Source organism: Centroberyx gerrardi, chromosome 10, assembly GCF_048128805.1.
Source record: "Centroberyx gerrardi isolate f3 chromosome 10, fCenGer3.hap1.cur.20231027, whole genome shotgun sequence".
NCBI classification, from domain to species: Eukaryota; Metazoa; Chordata; class Actinopteri; order Beryciformes; family Berycidae; genus Centroberyx; species Centroberyx gerrardi.
The window spans coordinates 10,354,548-10,366,691 of record NC_136006.1 but is presented as its reverse complement, the minus strand read 5'-3'; the positions used below and the strand labels follow the sequence as shown (position 1 = coordinate 10,366,691).

The 12,144-nt window shown below is 42.0% G+C and overlaps 1 protein-coding gene across 1 annotated transcript in view; it reads left to right on the top strand.

Annotated features, from left to right (window-relative positions):
• Positions 1–12,144, top strand: part of LOC139910547 (tomoregulin-2-like) — an 84,312-nt gene that overhangs the window by 11,200 nt on the left and 60,968 nt on the right. The window contains exon 2 of the mRNA XM_078286000.1: positions 1,275–1,384. Coding sequence (XP_078142126.1) covers positions 1,275–1,384 — 110 coding nt within the window. The remainder of the gene's footprint in view (positions 1–1,274; positions 1,385–12,144) is intronic.

The following is a 12,144-nucleotide window of genomic DNA, read 5'->3' as shown; positions in this document are numbered from 1 at the left end:
CTGGATGTAGTTAGATTCACTTTATGTTAACATTAAGATTAAAAAACTGTTATTTGTAGCCTACATTACTGCAGAGTATGTAGTTATTATTCCATGAATCTTTCCTGCTTAGAACTTAAGTAATATACATGTGAAGGGTTTGAAAATATGTGTTACTCTCCATGAAACAGAATGATTTTGGCCTTAGCAAATAACTTCAATATTATATGGTGATGAGTTTTACTTGGATGTCAGCAGCAATTTAGAAGAGGGTGTTTTTTTCCAAGTGATAGCAATCTCAATTTGGAGTGAAACATCTCCACTTTTACCTTTGAATTGATGAGATATCTTCTGAAATGAGTTTGCTACGCCCAGACGGCACCAGGATCAATCACATGTACTTAACATCCACCTGCATTGGCAATAAATTACAAATTTCCAACTCAATGTCACATGTAATTTGGTTGAATTAAGACCTATGCACTTTAAAATGCAAAGCCTACTTTGACATGGGGTTGCTCTTTGTAAGCAATAAGTTCAGGTAGAATAATAGCCCCAAGCTCAGTCTACAGTCTCATGCCCATGTGACTCTTTGATTTGATTTGGGATGCTTTGTTGGAGTCATTTGAGATCCCTAACTCAGCCTGAATCGGATCATATCCCAGTTTTTGCCTCTCCAGGACAATGCCCGGGAGTCAGCCTCGTTGTACACAAACAAATAGGAACTTCCTTCAAACATGCCATATATATATATATATTTTTTTTTAAATATTGAAGATCCCCTCTGTACATATGTTATCATTTTGCCAGGTAAGGACCTAAAATTACCATAACTTCTAATATTGTGTTATTGAACATTTTGCAGGAGTAGGTGTCATTTTTTTTTTCAAATGGTGGATATCTAATTTCAGAACAAAACTCGTCAAATAATAATTAGTCTAATTAGACAGCAGCTTGTGTAAAAAGACATCTTTTTCAACGCATCCGTTTTGGGCATCACACATTTGTGATACTTTTCAACACAACGCATTTAATTAATCACAGTGCATATTAACAAATGCAGTTGTTAACATAAGTATTTTACCAAACTAGATGCTGAGATGTGTAGAGAAATGACCTTTTCTTTTTAAAAGTGTACAGTATGCAGTCAAAGAGTGTACGGCACTGAGGGAGCCATGACTAATGGCAAAACACTCATTATAAATGACCCTGAATGCGGCTTGGGTCACATAGCTGGAGGGTTGAAGAGAGAAACACTTAGTCACTGATGTCTCCTGTTGGCTTTGGTCCTCCAGGTTTTGACGACCGGGACACGGACCTGTTCTTGTGCGACACCAACACATGCAAGTTTGATGGGGAGTGTCTACGAATTGGGGACACGGTGACATGTATCTGCGACTTCAAGGTAAGACCTCTTAACGTTTCACTTATTTCAGTTTTTGGAGGTTATTTTGTGTTGATTGTGGACCTTGTACTCCACAAGGGAGAAGGGTTGAACAAACGTAATGTGCTACTTGAGGGATTATTTTGAGTAGTACAAGGTCGTGTGAGGTTGCTGCATAGGGCCTACATTCATAAAGAATCTAGATCAGTTGTTTTGGGCGGTCTACTCGCCCTCTGTATTTTTTTTGTTTTTCTTTATTTAGGCAGTAGTAAGGGAGCAAAGGGAGACGGAGGAGGTGAAATACAGGAAATCCCTGGTGAAGTTAGAGTTTAGGCCAGTGGGGGCACATGTGGGTCTGGACACTAGATCAGCTGTTTTTTATCTCATATAACTTAACAGAATGGGCATGAGAGAAAGGACGCTAGATAAGTACTTCCAATGTTTGAGGTTTTGGAATACAAACAGGTGATGGGTAGGGCGCATTCTCACTACTGACAATATCTTCCGCAAAAAGGTGTGTGATCTGTGTGTCTATTTGCAGACAACACAAGTTTGTGTTACTTTTCAACGCCACATATGCTAATAAGAACATATGTCACGTCACAATGTGTTGCTATAAATATATGTTGGGTTGAAAAGTAACACAAGTGTGTGTGGTCCCCAAAAAGATACACAGATCTGTTCAACATGAAACAATATTTTTACAAGTGTGGAGTCAAATAATCCACCAGATCGAAGTCCATTGAGTTGATTGGAGAATGTATTGGACCCCAGGGGAGCGGGCGCATAGCATGAGCACGATTTATAGCTCCTCGTGAAAAACCCCACGTCACTTTCCCCCGACCACCTTATACTTTCCACATTCATCAACAACGCTGCCATTGACAAGACAAAGACTGAAAGGCCCTCGTTAACGGCATAAATCTGGGAAACGATGCTATTCTTGATAATGACTTATACTTAACTTTATGAGCAGACCCTGTAATGAAAAAGCAGCAAACCAGTCAGGCGCGTATTGATTTTAGTATAACGTTTGCCTGCTTTGCCGACTAATATGCTATGCAGCGCCTGGATGAATGAAGCCGCTGAGATCTAAAGACATAGCGTGAGTTCTGATCCAACGCTTTTATCAGCGCGTCATTGGTCCAACCAGGCACTAGGCATGCTGACACTCGATTGGTCACCAGCTTTTATCTCAATTTCGTACTTCCCTGGGAGCGAACATTAGCAGAGGCCTGTAGATAAATGACATTACAGCTCCATTCCTCATCGGGAGATCTCACACTGATATTGCTGTCGCCGGGCACTGAGGCGCTCTGTACGCTCTCAGGGAAGCGCAGGTCACACCGCTTTCATTTCTGGCTTAATACCGTGGCTCTGAGGTCAACTCAGCTATGCATCTTCCTCTGTTTGTGTGTGTGTGTGTGTGTGTGTGTGGAAGGCTCCTGACGTCAATGTCTTTATTTCATCAATCACGGTAATTCGTTAGACATGATCCTCCTAGCCTGGGTGCTGTTGCTGCGCCCAAAAAAATCAGTCACTCCTAATCACTGTCAGGGAAGTAGGTCTAAGATTTTTCTCATGTTGTCGGCTTTGGTGGAGACTTGCTCATTCAGGACTGTCAAAGGTGATAAGAATGCTGTGCGGATTCTCATTTAGGGTGGACTTTCCCTCTCTTTTAACAGAATACATGCATGCACAGACACACACACACACACACACACACACACACACACACACACACAACCCCAAGGAAGAGGCATGCAGGGGCTCTGTGAGGAGGAAGTGAGTTTGATGTTGTGGAATCAATGGACGCTATTCATTGCCAAGATGCATTAGATTCGCCTCACACTGACTCTTGAAGGAGCCAAGACTTCCAATCACAAACCAGAGTCACTAATGCTCCCAAGCAACAACCTCTGTCATGCCTGTGCAGGATTTGCTTTATTGTCACACTAAGGCCAGACCCCAACTAGTCACAAAATATGCCCTTATGATTCATCTTACACCCGCTGCTGAGCAAAGTATTCTTATCATTGTGGTTTTGTGAATGACGGGTCACAGTGCATCTTGATTCCCACCGGAGTCGCCCACATTCATACTGTGAAGCACGTTTCATAAGGGCAGATGGCACCTTTCAGTGCTTTGCTGTGATGGCGCTCTCATAATGTATTGTTAGTATCAGTATTATTGTGTTTGTTGTGTTTTATTGAGGAGTCATTGGAAGGGTTTCAAAACAACAAGAAGTTGTCCCTGATAGTGGCAGTTCTGAAATTCAATGAGGACTGTTTCCGCTAGAAGGTTTGAAATTGATTCTATTCATCTATACTCCTGCAACACAGTGACGCACGCACACACACACACACACACACACAGACACGCACACACACACACACACACACACACGCACCACAAATGCACACAAAGCTCTGTTTTTATGGGCAGTGAATTATTTAATTTCTTTTTAATACAATTTTAGAGGCAAGAAATGTAGTACCGAATATTGCAATAAGCAAGCATGAGTTTGGATTTAAACCACTGCTGTCTGTAGTAGGCTACAGTATTTCTAGCACAGAAGATTAGATAGCAGACGTAATTCTGCTTGGAGGGCTACATGGATGCAGTTTGCCACTTTGGAAAATACGATGGGTGCCAGAAAATGAAGGCAATCACAGTTCAAATATTTTTTTGTGACTGACAAATATATTTGAAAATTATTTTTTTGATCCGAGTTATCTGAATCGTCCTGATTAAGTCATTCTGGTGCCAAGAAGTTTAAAAGAAAAACTAAAAAAATAGACATCTGAGCCACTGGGACACTATAGGCATCTAAGATTATTAATTCATACTTTTTTTATTTATACATTTAAGTGAATAAATAACACATTACCAGGAGTGACAATCTGTCAAAAATAAGATAAGCAACAGCAGAAAAATGCATAAAAAAATTGCATACATTAAAACAAAAGACATAGTTAGTTAGGGGACAAGACATCTCAAAGGCATCGGATATAATGTTCACAAGCACGTCAGCAAGTATCAATAGATACAACAGAGTCCAGATTTAATTCTTTCTGAAAGGACGTCAAGTCACAAAGGGCAGGGAATTGGAAAGCACTGTGCGTGCTTTTGGGATAGATAGGTTTGTTTACAAGTTGGATCTCAGATCGCAGCAGATTGTGTGTGGAATATCCGTAAAAGCCTCCAAGGTCGAGGATCGCTCCTGTTGAAGATATTTCAGATGAATGGGAGACAGACGATATCACACATGATGTTGATATGCGACGTGTCAATATGCCAGAGGATTACTTAATAGCTCACAATGGACCAAAACGTATTTCTAGTGTTCCAGATGGATGGGGTTTGTCACATGCGTCAATACAATGAGTCCCAGAAAAATTAGACAATCACAGGAAGTATTTGAAAGTCAGTTACTATACTTTTCTGAATTGTCCTGATGCAGTAAGCCTGAATAATAATGTTTGACCCAGGCACGGTTCACAGTCGGGACTTGGAAATTTGACTAGTGTTGCGGGGGGGTAGAGGGCATCCAGCTTGTTAAGGATGTTCTAAGGGAACATTCGGTTCAAAACACCATATTGAGCGATGAGGAGGACGGTCATTTGGACCGGCGTATGTTTTACCAAGCGAGATAAAAAGGATTTCTTTCAGTACAAGAATTCAAATTCTGGACTTGACTTGGTCTTTAAGGTTGTTGATATGTTTGTGATTCCGTTGAGACGGGCCCATTCATTTAATTAATGTTTATATCAATGAACAGTTGGGCTTCAGAAAAAAAAATCTGAAATATGTTATGTATCAAGTAGAGCTGAACAATTGAAATAAAATCGAAAATCGCAATATGAAGGCTGTCCAAAATGGATTTCTAAACAAGGTGTTTTAGAGTTCTGGGTAACCTTTGGTCCATGACTCAACAATATTGGTGAAAATCTTTCATCATACTCAAACTCAGTAAATCCTGCACACTGAAATCTATTCTTTTTTAGCAAAATCACTATTCTTTAAATAATTTTACATTTCAAAAAAATTTATGACAAGAAAAATTGTGTTGATATGAATCACAGTTTAAATCGCAATTGCAATATTCTGTCAAATAATCACAGCCCTAGTGTCAAGTACAATAAATAAACAGGAATTTGTCTATTTGTAGCATTGGTGCAAAGACATATTGAGATCTTACATAGTAAGAGTACATACTGACACATGGTATAAGGACAACAGGACCTTAAGTACAATGTAAAGGGACAGTGCAAGACATAGAATAGGCAGTAACCTCTGACATCCCACTTTACAGACACATTCAACATCACTATGTGCATTTAGTCCGCATGGCATTTTTATTGGCTTAATACAAAAGAATGTAGGATAATGTCAGGAGGACATTTGGTCCTCAATGTGCTCCCTGCTGCTTGTTTGATGTGGCTGCTATTCGCTCTAATGCCTGACCTCAAATCGCTCTCCCGCCTTTCACTGCCGGAAGCCGTCTAATGTTAGGGTTGTGATGGCTGGACTGCCGAAGCTCCCAGCACTTCAAAGAGGGATGAGCACTAATGTGGGTTCATATGATGTTGATGGGAGGGTGTGGAAGGGCGGCGTGTCCTTCGTTTTGCACTGAACAAGTTGCCTAGAAAATGATTTAGTAGAAACTCTCAAAGACACACATACGCAAAGGCTTGTAGACCATCAAACATCCAGAAACACAAGTGACCCGCCCTCTCCCACTCTCTCTCTCCACTCTCTCTCTCTCTCTCTCTCTCTCTCTCTCTCTCTCTCTCTCTCTCTCTCACACACACACACACACACACACACACACACACACACACACACACACACACACTCACACACACATACACACACATATACACACAGACAAACTCACCGTCACATCCATATACAAATAGGTATATAATGTAGAATCACTCTGAAATACCTACTATTAAACGTACACACACACACACAGACACACACACACACACACACACACACACTCACGCACACACATGCACACAGTCCCAGGTGGTCAGGACACCATCAGAGAGTTTCTGATGCAGACCCCGTTCCATATATTTGCATTCATTTATCATCCTTTTATCCAGGGCCATGTGAGCTGACTGGGACTGGGTTTTTGAATAATGGTGGATTTATTCCTTGATACAGGCCCATATAAAAGGGCGCAGCAGGGGAGTGTAACTGTGGCGACCCTGGCAAAGATGATGATGAGCATTCATCACTGGTTGAGGTGACAAAACTGAAAATGCTAGCCTGATCTCAGGGTAATTTGTCAGACTTTGTGAAAATAAGTGCACCCTGGTTTTGATAGTGCTGCACAAAAATTTGATTCAGGAAATCTGTTACAGAATCTCACAGCAAGCGGTAATGAGATCCTCAAGCAGGGCCCTCCAGGCCATTTTGAAGTCTAGGCCAAAGACCAAAGGTGAATGGATTTGCCCTGCTCCACGCCTAGAGTGGAAAAATCAGTCATCTTTTAAATTATCTTTATAGCAGAATATTAGAGGCAAGCTTTTATACAATTTGTCTTAGAGGGCGGCTTGGTTAGAAAGTCATTTACCCCGAGGAACCGTTAGTCTTAGCCCTACATCACAAGTATTACCAAAAAGGAAGTTGTTTGCTAACATCCAAATGCGTAAATGAACCAAATTATTTCTGCAAGATTAAACTATTTTCATTTCATTGACTAATCCCTAATCAGTAGTTTGCTGCCTTATCATTCACTAAACTTAATGAGAGTTTTTGCTGTTGCCTAAACCAAAGCAGAGAGAAATTGCAAGCTCAAAAATTCATCAATAAGAGGAGACACTTTTTTTTATCAGATTATGAGAAAACTTGTGTACATTTTTATATGCTTTCTAGAAGCATAATAATTACGACACATTCGAGAATACATATGTATTCTTAGATATATTTTGCATTTTAAACTGAGTTATGTGAAGGGAATCCTAGTGGCTGAGCTGGCTATAGTGCATAGTGTGAACTTTGGTGTTTTGAATCTGGCTCATGAGTTTTGTCGCATGTCTTCCCCCCTCGCTGTGGGCTTTCCTCTCACTCTGTACTACATACTATCAAATAAAAAGCAGAAATTCCTTTAAAAATAACCTTGAAAAAATCCAAATTTTGACAATGTCAAAGTGCTGATGGTGTTAGGGGGTAAATATAATCTATTCAATGTTCTGTTAATCTAGCTAAGCAAATTAATGCGTTCCCATATTAGGATAAGATAGGCTAATGGAATGTTTTCATCTCCCGGTCCTTTGCACGTCTTAATCCTCTTTGCTCCTATTCTTTCAACCCTCCAACTCCCACTGTCTACGCCCTCCTTGCCACTTCCTCCATCCTCCCGTCTTATCTGTCTTCTTCCAATCTCTTCCCTCATAAATGTGGTCCTCTTGCCGGTTTATCTGTGCTTGTAGGAGAGCTGCGGACCCTTAAGGCCTGCTGGAGTTCTCCTGGGTTTCTCCTGTCATAGGCCTCTCCGGCGGGGCAGAGCCGCCCACCTCCTATCTTAGCATGACAAATGTACCAATTAAAATCAGCAAGAAGAGTCAGCACTGGAAGCACCTTTCTGAGCCACCTTTTTCTGGTCTGAATATGTGAGCTTGGGCAGGTAAAGAAAAAGCCAGTGTTAGTGGAGGAGTTGCGTATTTGAGACAAGCTGCACGGAGCATGGAGTTGAGCCTGTTGACATTATTGTACTGCGTGTGATAGAGCACGTTCATAGCTGTACTAATATGTGGTACTGTAACATGAAACTGCAGGAGATGTTGTGTTTAGACTTGATTATGTACTGTTAACGTTACCGTTTTAAACAAATCGGCACGGTGGTGAGTGCATATTGTTTGTAAACAGTACAGTAAATCTTCATTTCCAAAAGACTGCGGCAGGTAAATTTCAAAAGCTGCTTGCTGGAAATAATTAATTCAGAGCTGAAGAGCTGACTTTTGGCTTTGTGTTGTGGTGTGAATTTGAATGTAGCTGCTATCTTTTGTGGATATTGGTTGAGACAAACCTCTGACTTAAAACAGAGGCATTTTGTGCTTAACTCTGAAATATGTACACTGTGTATGATCACATTAGGTTGTGATTAGCTGATCACAATGCAGAAGGAAAACCGAGATGAGGCTAAACGTGCTCAGCGGAGGCTCCTCCCTTGTCCCTTGGCTCTAGAATCAAGACATATCATGTATGTCAATTGCAAAATGTATATATATAATGTATAGCACATTTTGGCTCCAAGTTGCCTGTCACATTTACTCAGTCAAGGCGGAGCAGGGAGATGCCGGAGTTGAGGAGGGATTGGGCCGGGCCTCTCTCCCCAGGAACGGAGCATCTGTGTCAGCTCCTCTGTGGCTCTGGCTGGCCTGTCAGACACCATTACAGAGGAGCTTGTCTCCTGCGACTCGGCTGGGGAGACTCCTCCGGGACCGGCGGGCTAGGCCCTAATCAAGAGGAGACTGCCAAGCGGTTAAAGAGCAGTAGCACAAGCCAGCCACCTCCCAGTCTCCCTCTATCTCTCTCCATCTTCCTTTTCCACTCCCTTGTCACAGAAACTCCCTCTCTCTCATCTCTCCTCCATCACTCTCTGTCTGTCTCTCTCTCTCTTTCCCTCCCTTGTCCAAATAGCTCACCCTGCCTTGCTTAAGTCCTCTATCTCCCTCCTGTCTGTATCTTTCCCTTCCCTCTTAAGGACTGGACCAGCGTTCATAAACATGGCAAAGCATCATGGGAACAGAGTTTGTCACTTACCCAGACAACGCTTGACACTGCTGTGTCCGTGGGGTCTGAGGAATACAACATTGTGTCAGGCATGGAACAGATTTTTCACTCTGACGATGCTCCTCGGGGATCTATTGTTGGTCTGCTGTTTTTTTTTTTTTTCCCATTGACCCTCCCTGACATTGGCTGCTTCTCAGTGTCTTGGGTAGTGTGGCACGGGCTAGCTGAAATTGAGCGAGAACAAAACAGAAACTGAAACTTCTCTGGGGCCGTGGCTTTTGGGCAACACTGCATTTTACTGTATCTTATCTTAGTGGGTATTAACTCCAGTGTAACTCAAGTTTGGTACTTGATAGCCACATTTTAGACTGATGATTGCAGTGAGAGCAAGCCTTTGAAAGAAGACAGAAAAAAGGGTCATGAGTGGAGACCTACAGTATGTTTGGGTCAATGTCAAGTCCAGTCTATTTGGGAAAACAAGTTAAATTAAATCAGAACTGAAAGGAAACTGACCCTAACCCTGTCAGTGATCCTTATGTCAGCGCAACCCCGACACTCACCACACCACTCCCTTAATGAAAGCCTCTCTGGTTTCCCGAGCGAAGAAAGGTAAGAGCCCCACCCCCAGCATGAAAAACTCCGGGCCCCGTCAGAAACACTGTACCAGACACCAATTGCATGTTGCGGGGGCAAGCGGAGGGAAAGAAAGAGGGCGCATCAGAGACGCAGAGGAATCTTGGACGAGAGCGTCTGCCTCTTGTCAAGAGCCACAGGTGCTCTCTGCCGCCGCCATTACCATTGAGACGTCTCTGTCAGAGTCGATGAAGTCGCGGCTTTGATTAGTGCGAGAAGGCATAAGTAAAGATTGTGCCTGGGGCTTCTCCACAACTGAGAGGAGTAGTCGAGAGGAGAGCGAGTGCGGCGCACGCTACAGGCCAAGCAGAGAGGGGGTTTCATCAGAAGTAGAACGTGCCGGGCGGTGCCGTTGCCATCCTCTGAGGCTAGCCCTAGTTTCGTGGAGATGTTTATTATTGATAGAGGTGGATGATAGCCTTGGGATGAATTGCATAATCTAGAGCCGCCTCTAATGGATACAGGAAATGGATCAGGCTGGATCAGTCAGGTCTCTGTGGGTGGGGGATGTGTCTGTTTGTGTTTGTGTGTGTCTGTCTTTCGTGGGTGTGTGTGTGTGTGTGTGTGTGTCTGCGTGTGTGTGTGTGTGTGTGTGCTAGGGTTGGGCAATAGTGTAGTTCCTTCTGTCAACCAATCATCAACACATATATAGCCAATCCCTGATAGCTGACACACACACACAGTGTGCGTAGTGTGGGCGTGATGACTTGACTTGAAACGTAGCTTTTACATGTGCAAGGAAGGTCCATTTTTGCATTTTAAATTATGATATAAGTCCTCGCAATCAATAAAAAAAGTATCAGGTTGCGGTGCATTCCCAATAGGAAGCAGTAGCACTCAAATGGGGAAATATATGAGGGGAAAAAACCAGCTCACTCTGATGAAGGCTATGTGAAATGTCAGATATGTTTAGGCTCTGAAAAAAATGTAAATCAGCTTGAGCACAAATTATGTCCCTACTTGTGCTTCCCCATTTTAGTGACTTGCACTAGGCTACATTTTAAATGACCAAAGATCAAGGTAAAAATCAGCAAAATAATTTCAAACAGTGACCGAATTTTTGAACAGTGATCACCAGTGTATTCGTCCAATCATCCAAACCTAGTGTATTCATACTTTTTCGATGAGCCTCTATATATCCAGTATTGAAATGCGAGTGGCAGCGGCATAATTGCCAGGGAAAAAAACATTAATTTTATCTGGAATGTTAGCCATAAAACATTAAATTACATTATAAACACAGTGTGGGTACATTTTAATCTTTTTAATCACAACATGATTGAATTCTATAATTCACACAATGTCCCAAACTCAAGGGGTTGAATACTTACTGAGATTCTGAGTGTATAATTAATAATAATCTCATAACACGGTCAAACCAGATTCTTAATATACGACATTGCTCATCACAGTGCCTTATAATGCATGTAATTCTCGGAAGTATTTCTAATATAAGATACATATAGACTTATAAAACGTATCTGATGCCTCACTGCCTCACTTCAAGTGTTACTACAACCTTCCTCATTAGTTAGAGAAAGGTAAACAAACACGAAGACTGGGCCAGATTTCTCGCGGCTTTAGTTCACTGCCTGGCAACCTCGTCTGAGAGTGTTTTGCGACTGCCAGGGTCAGCCAGTGCTTAGTAATTGGCCATCGATGTAAAAATAATGGGCCTAGCATCAACTGATTAGAATATCAATGTTAATTGCTGATAGTGGAGCTTCTGCCGGTTGACATGGCGCTTCATGGGGTCAACATGGGGAGAGCCGACAGTCGATGGTGTTTGGTCTTTACTCAGAGAAGTGTTCCTGTTGTTTGAGTAGCTCCATTGAATAAGCATTGGAGGATAGAGACCCACTGGTGTGGATTCTGGTGCCATTGGAGTTATTCTGTAGCATGTTGGGATTTCGGACACACACTCAAATGTAAACGTGTCGACTCCATTGAAGAGCCAGTGTTGGTTATCAGTTGGTTTCACACAAATCAAAGCTTCATTAGGTGTGGGAAGTTAAATCTTAACTATAGAAACAACACACTCTACTTGATTTACTTCAGTTTCCTGATGTGACTGGGTGCTGAATCCCTCAATATATGAACTAATAAAGATCACAGGACAGCACTCGTTATGTATATTTATTTGCCGCAAGGACATTTTATCTTACTGCAGGTCCAGTTTAAAGCCATTTTCACTCCGGTAGAACAGTTTCTCTTTACGGCATGCATGCCTTCAATTCATTTAAATGTCAACCACTAACACCAACTGATCACGGTGTCCATAGTCACATCACTTTCTTGCTTTTATTTTGAAACCCAGTTTAAAATTCATACTTCATACAGTTATCTCCATAAGCATTTGGGCAGTGATGTGTTGTTAAAGATCCAGTACAATGATT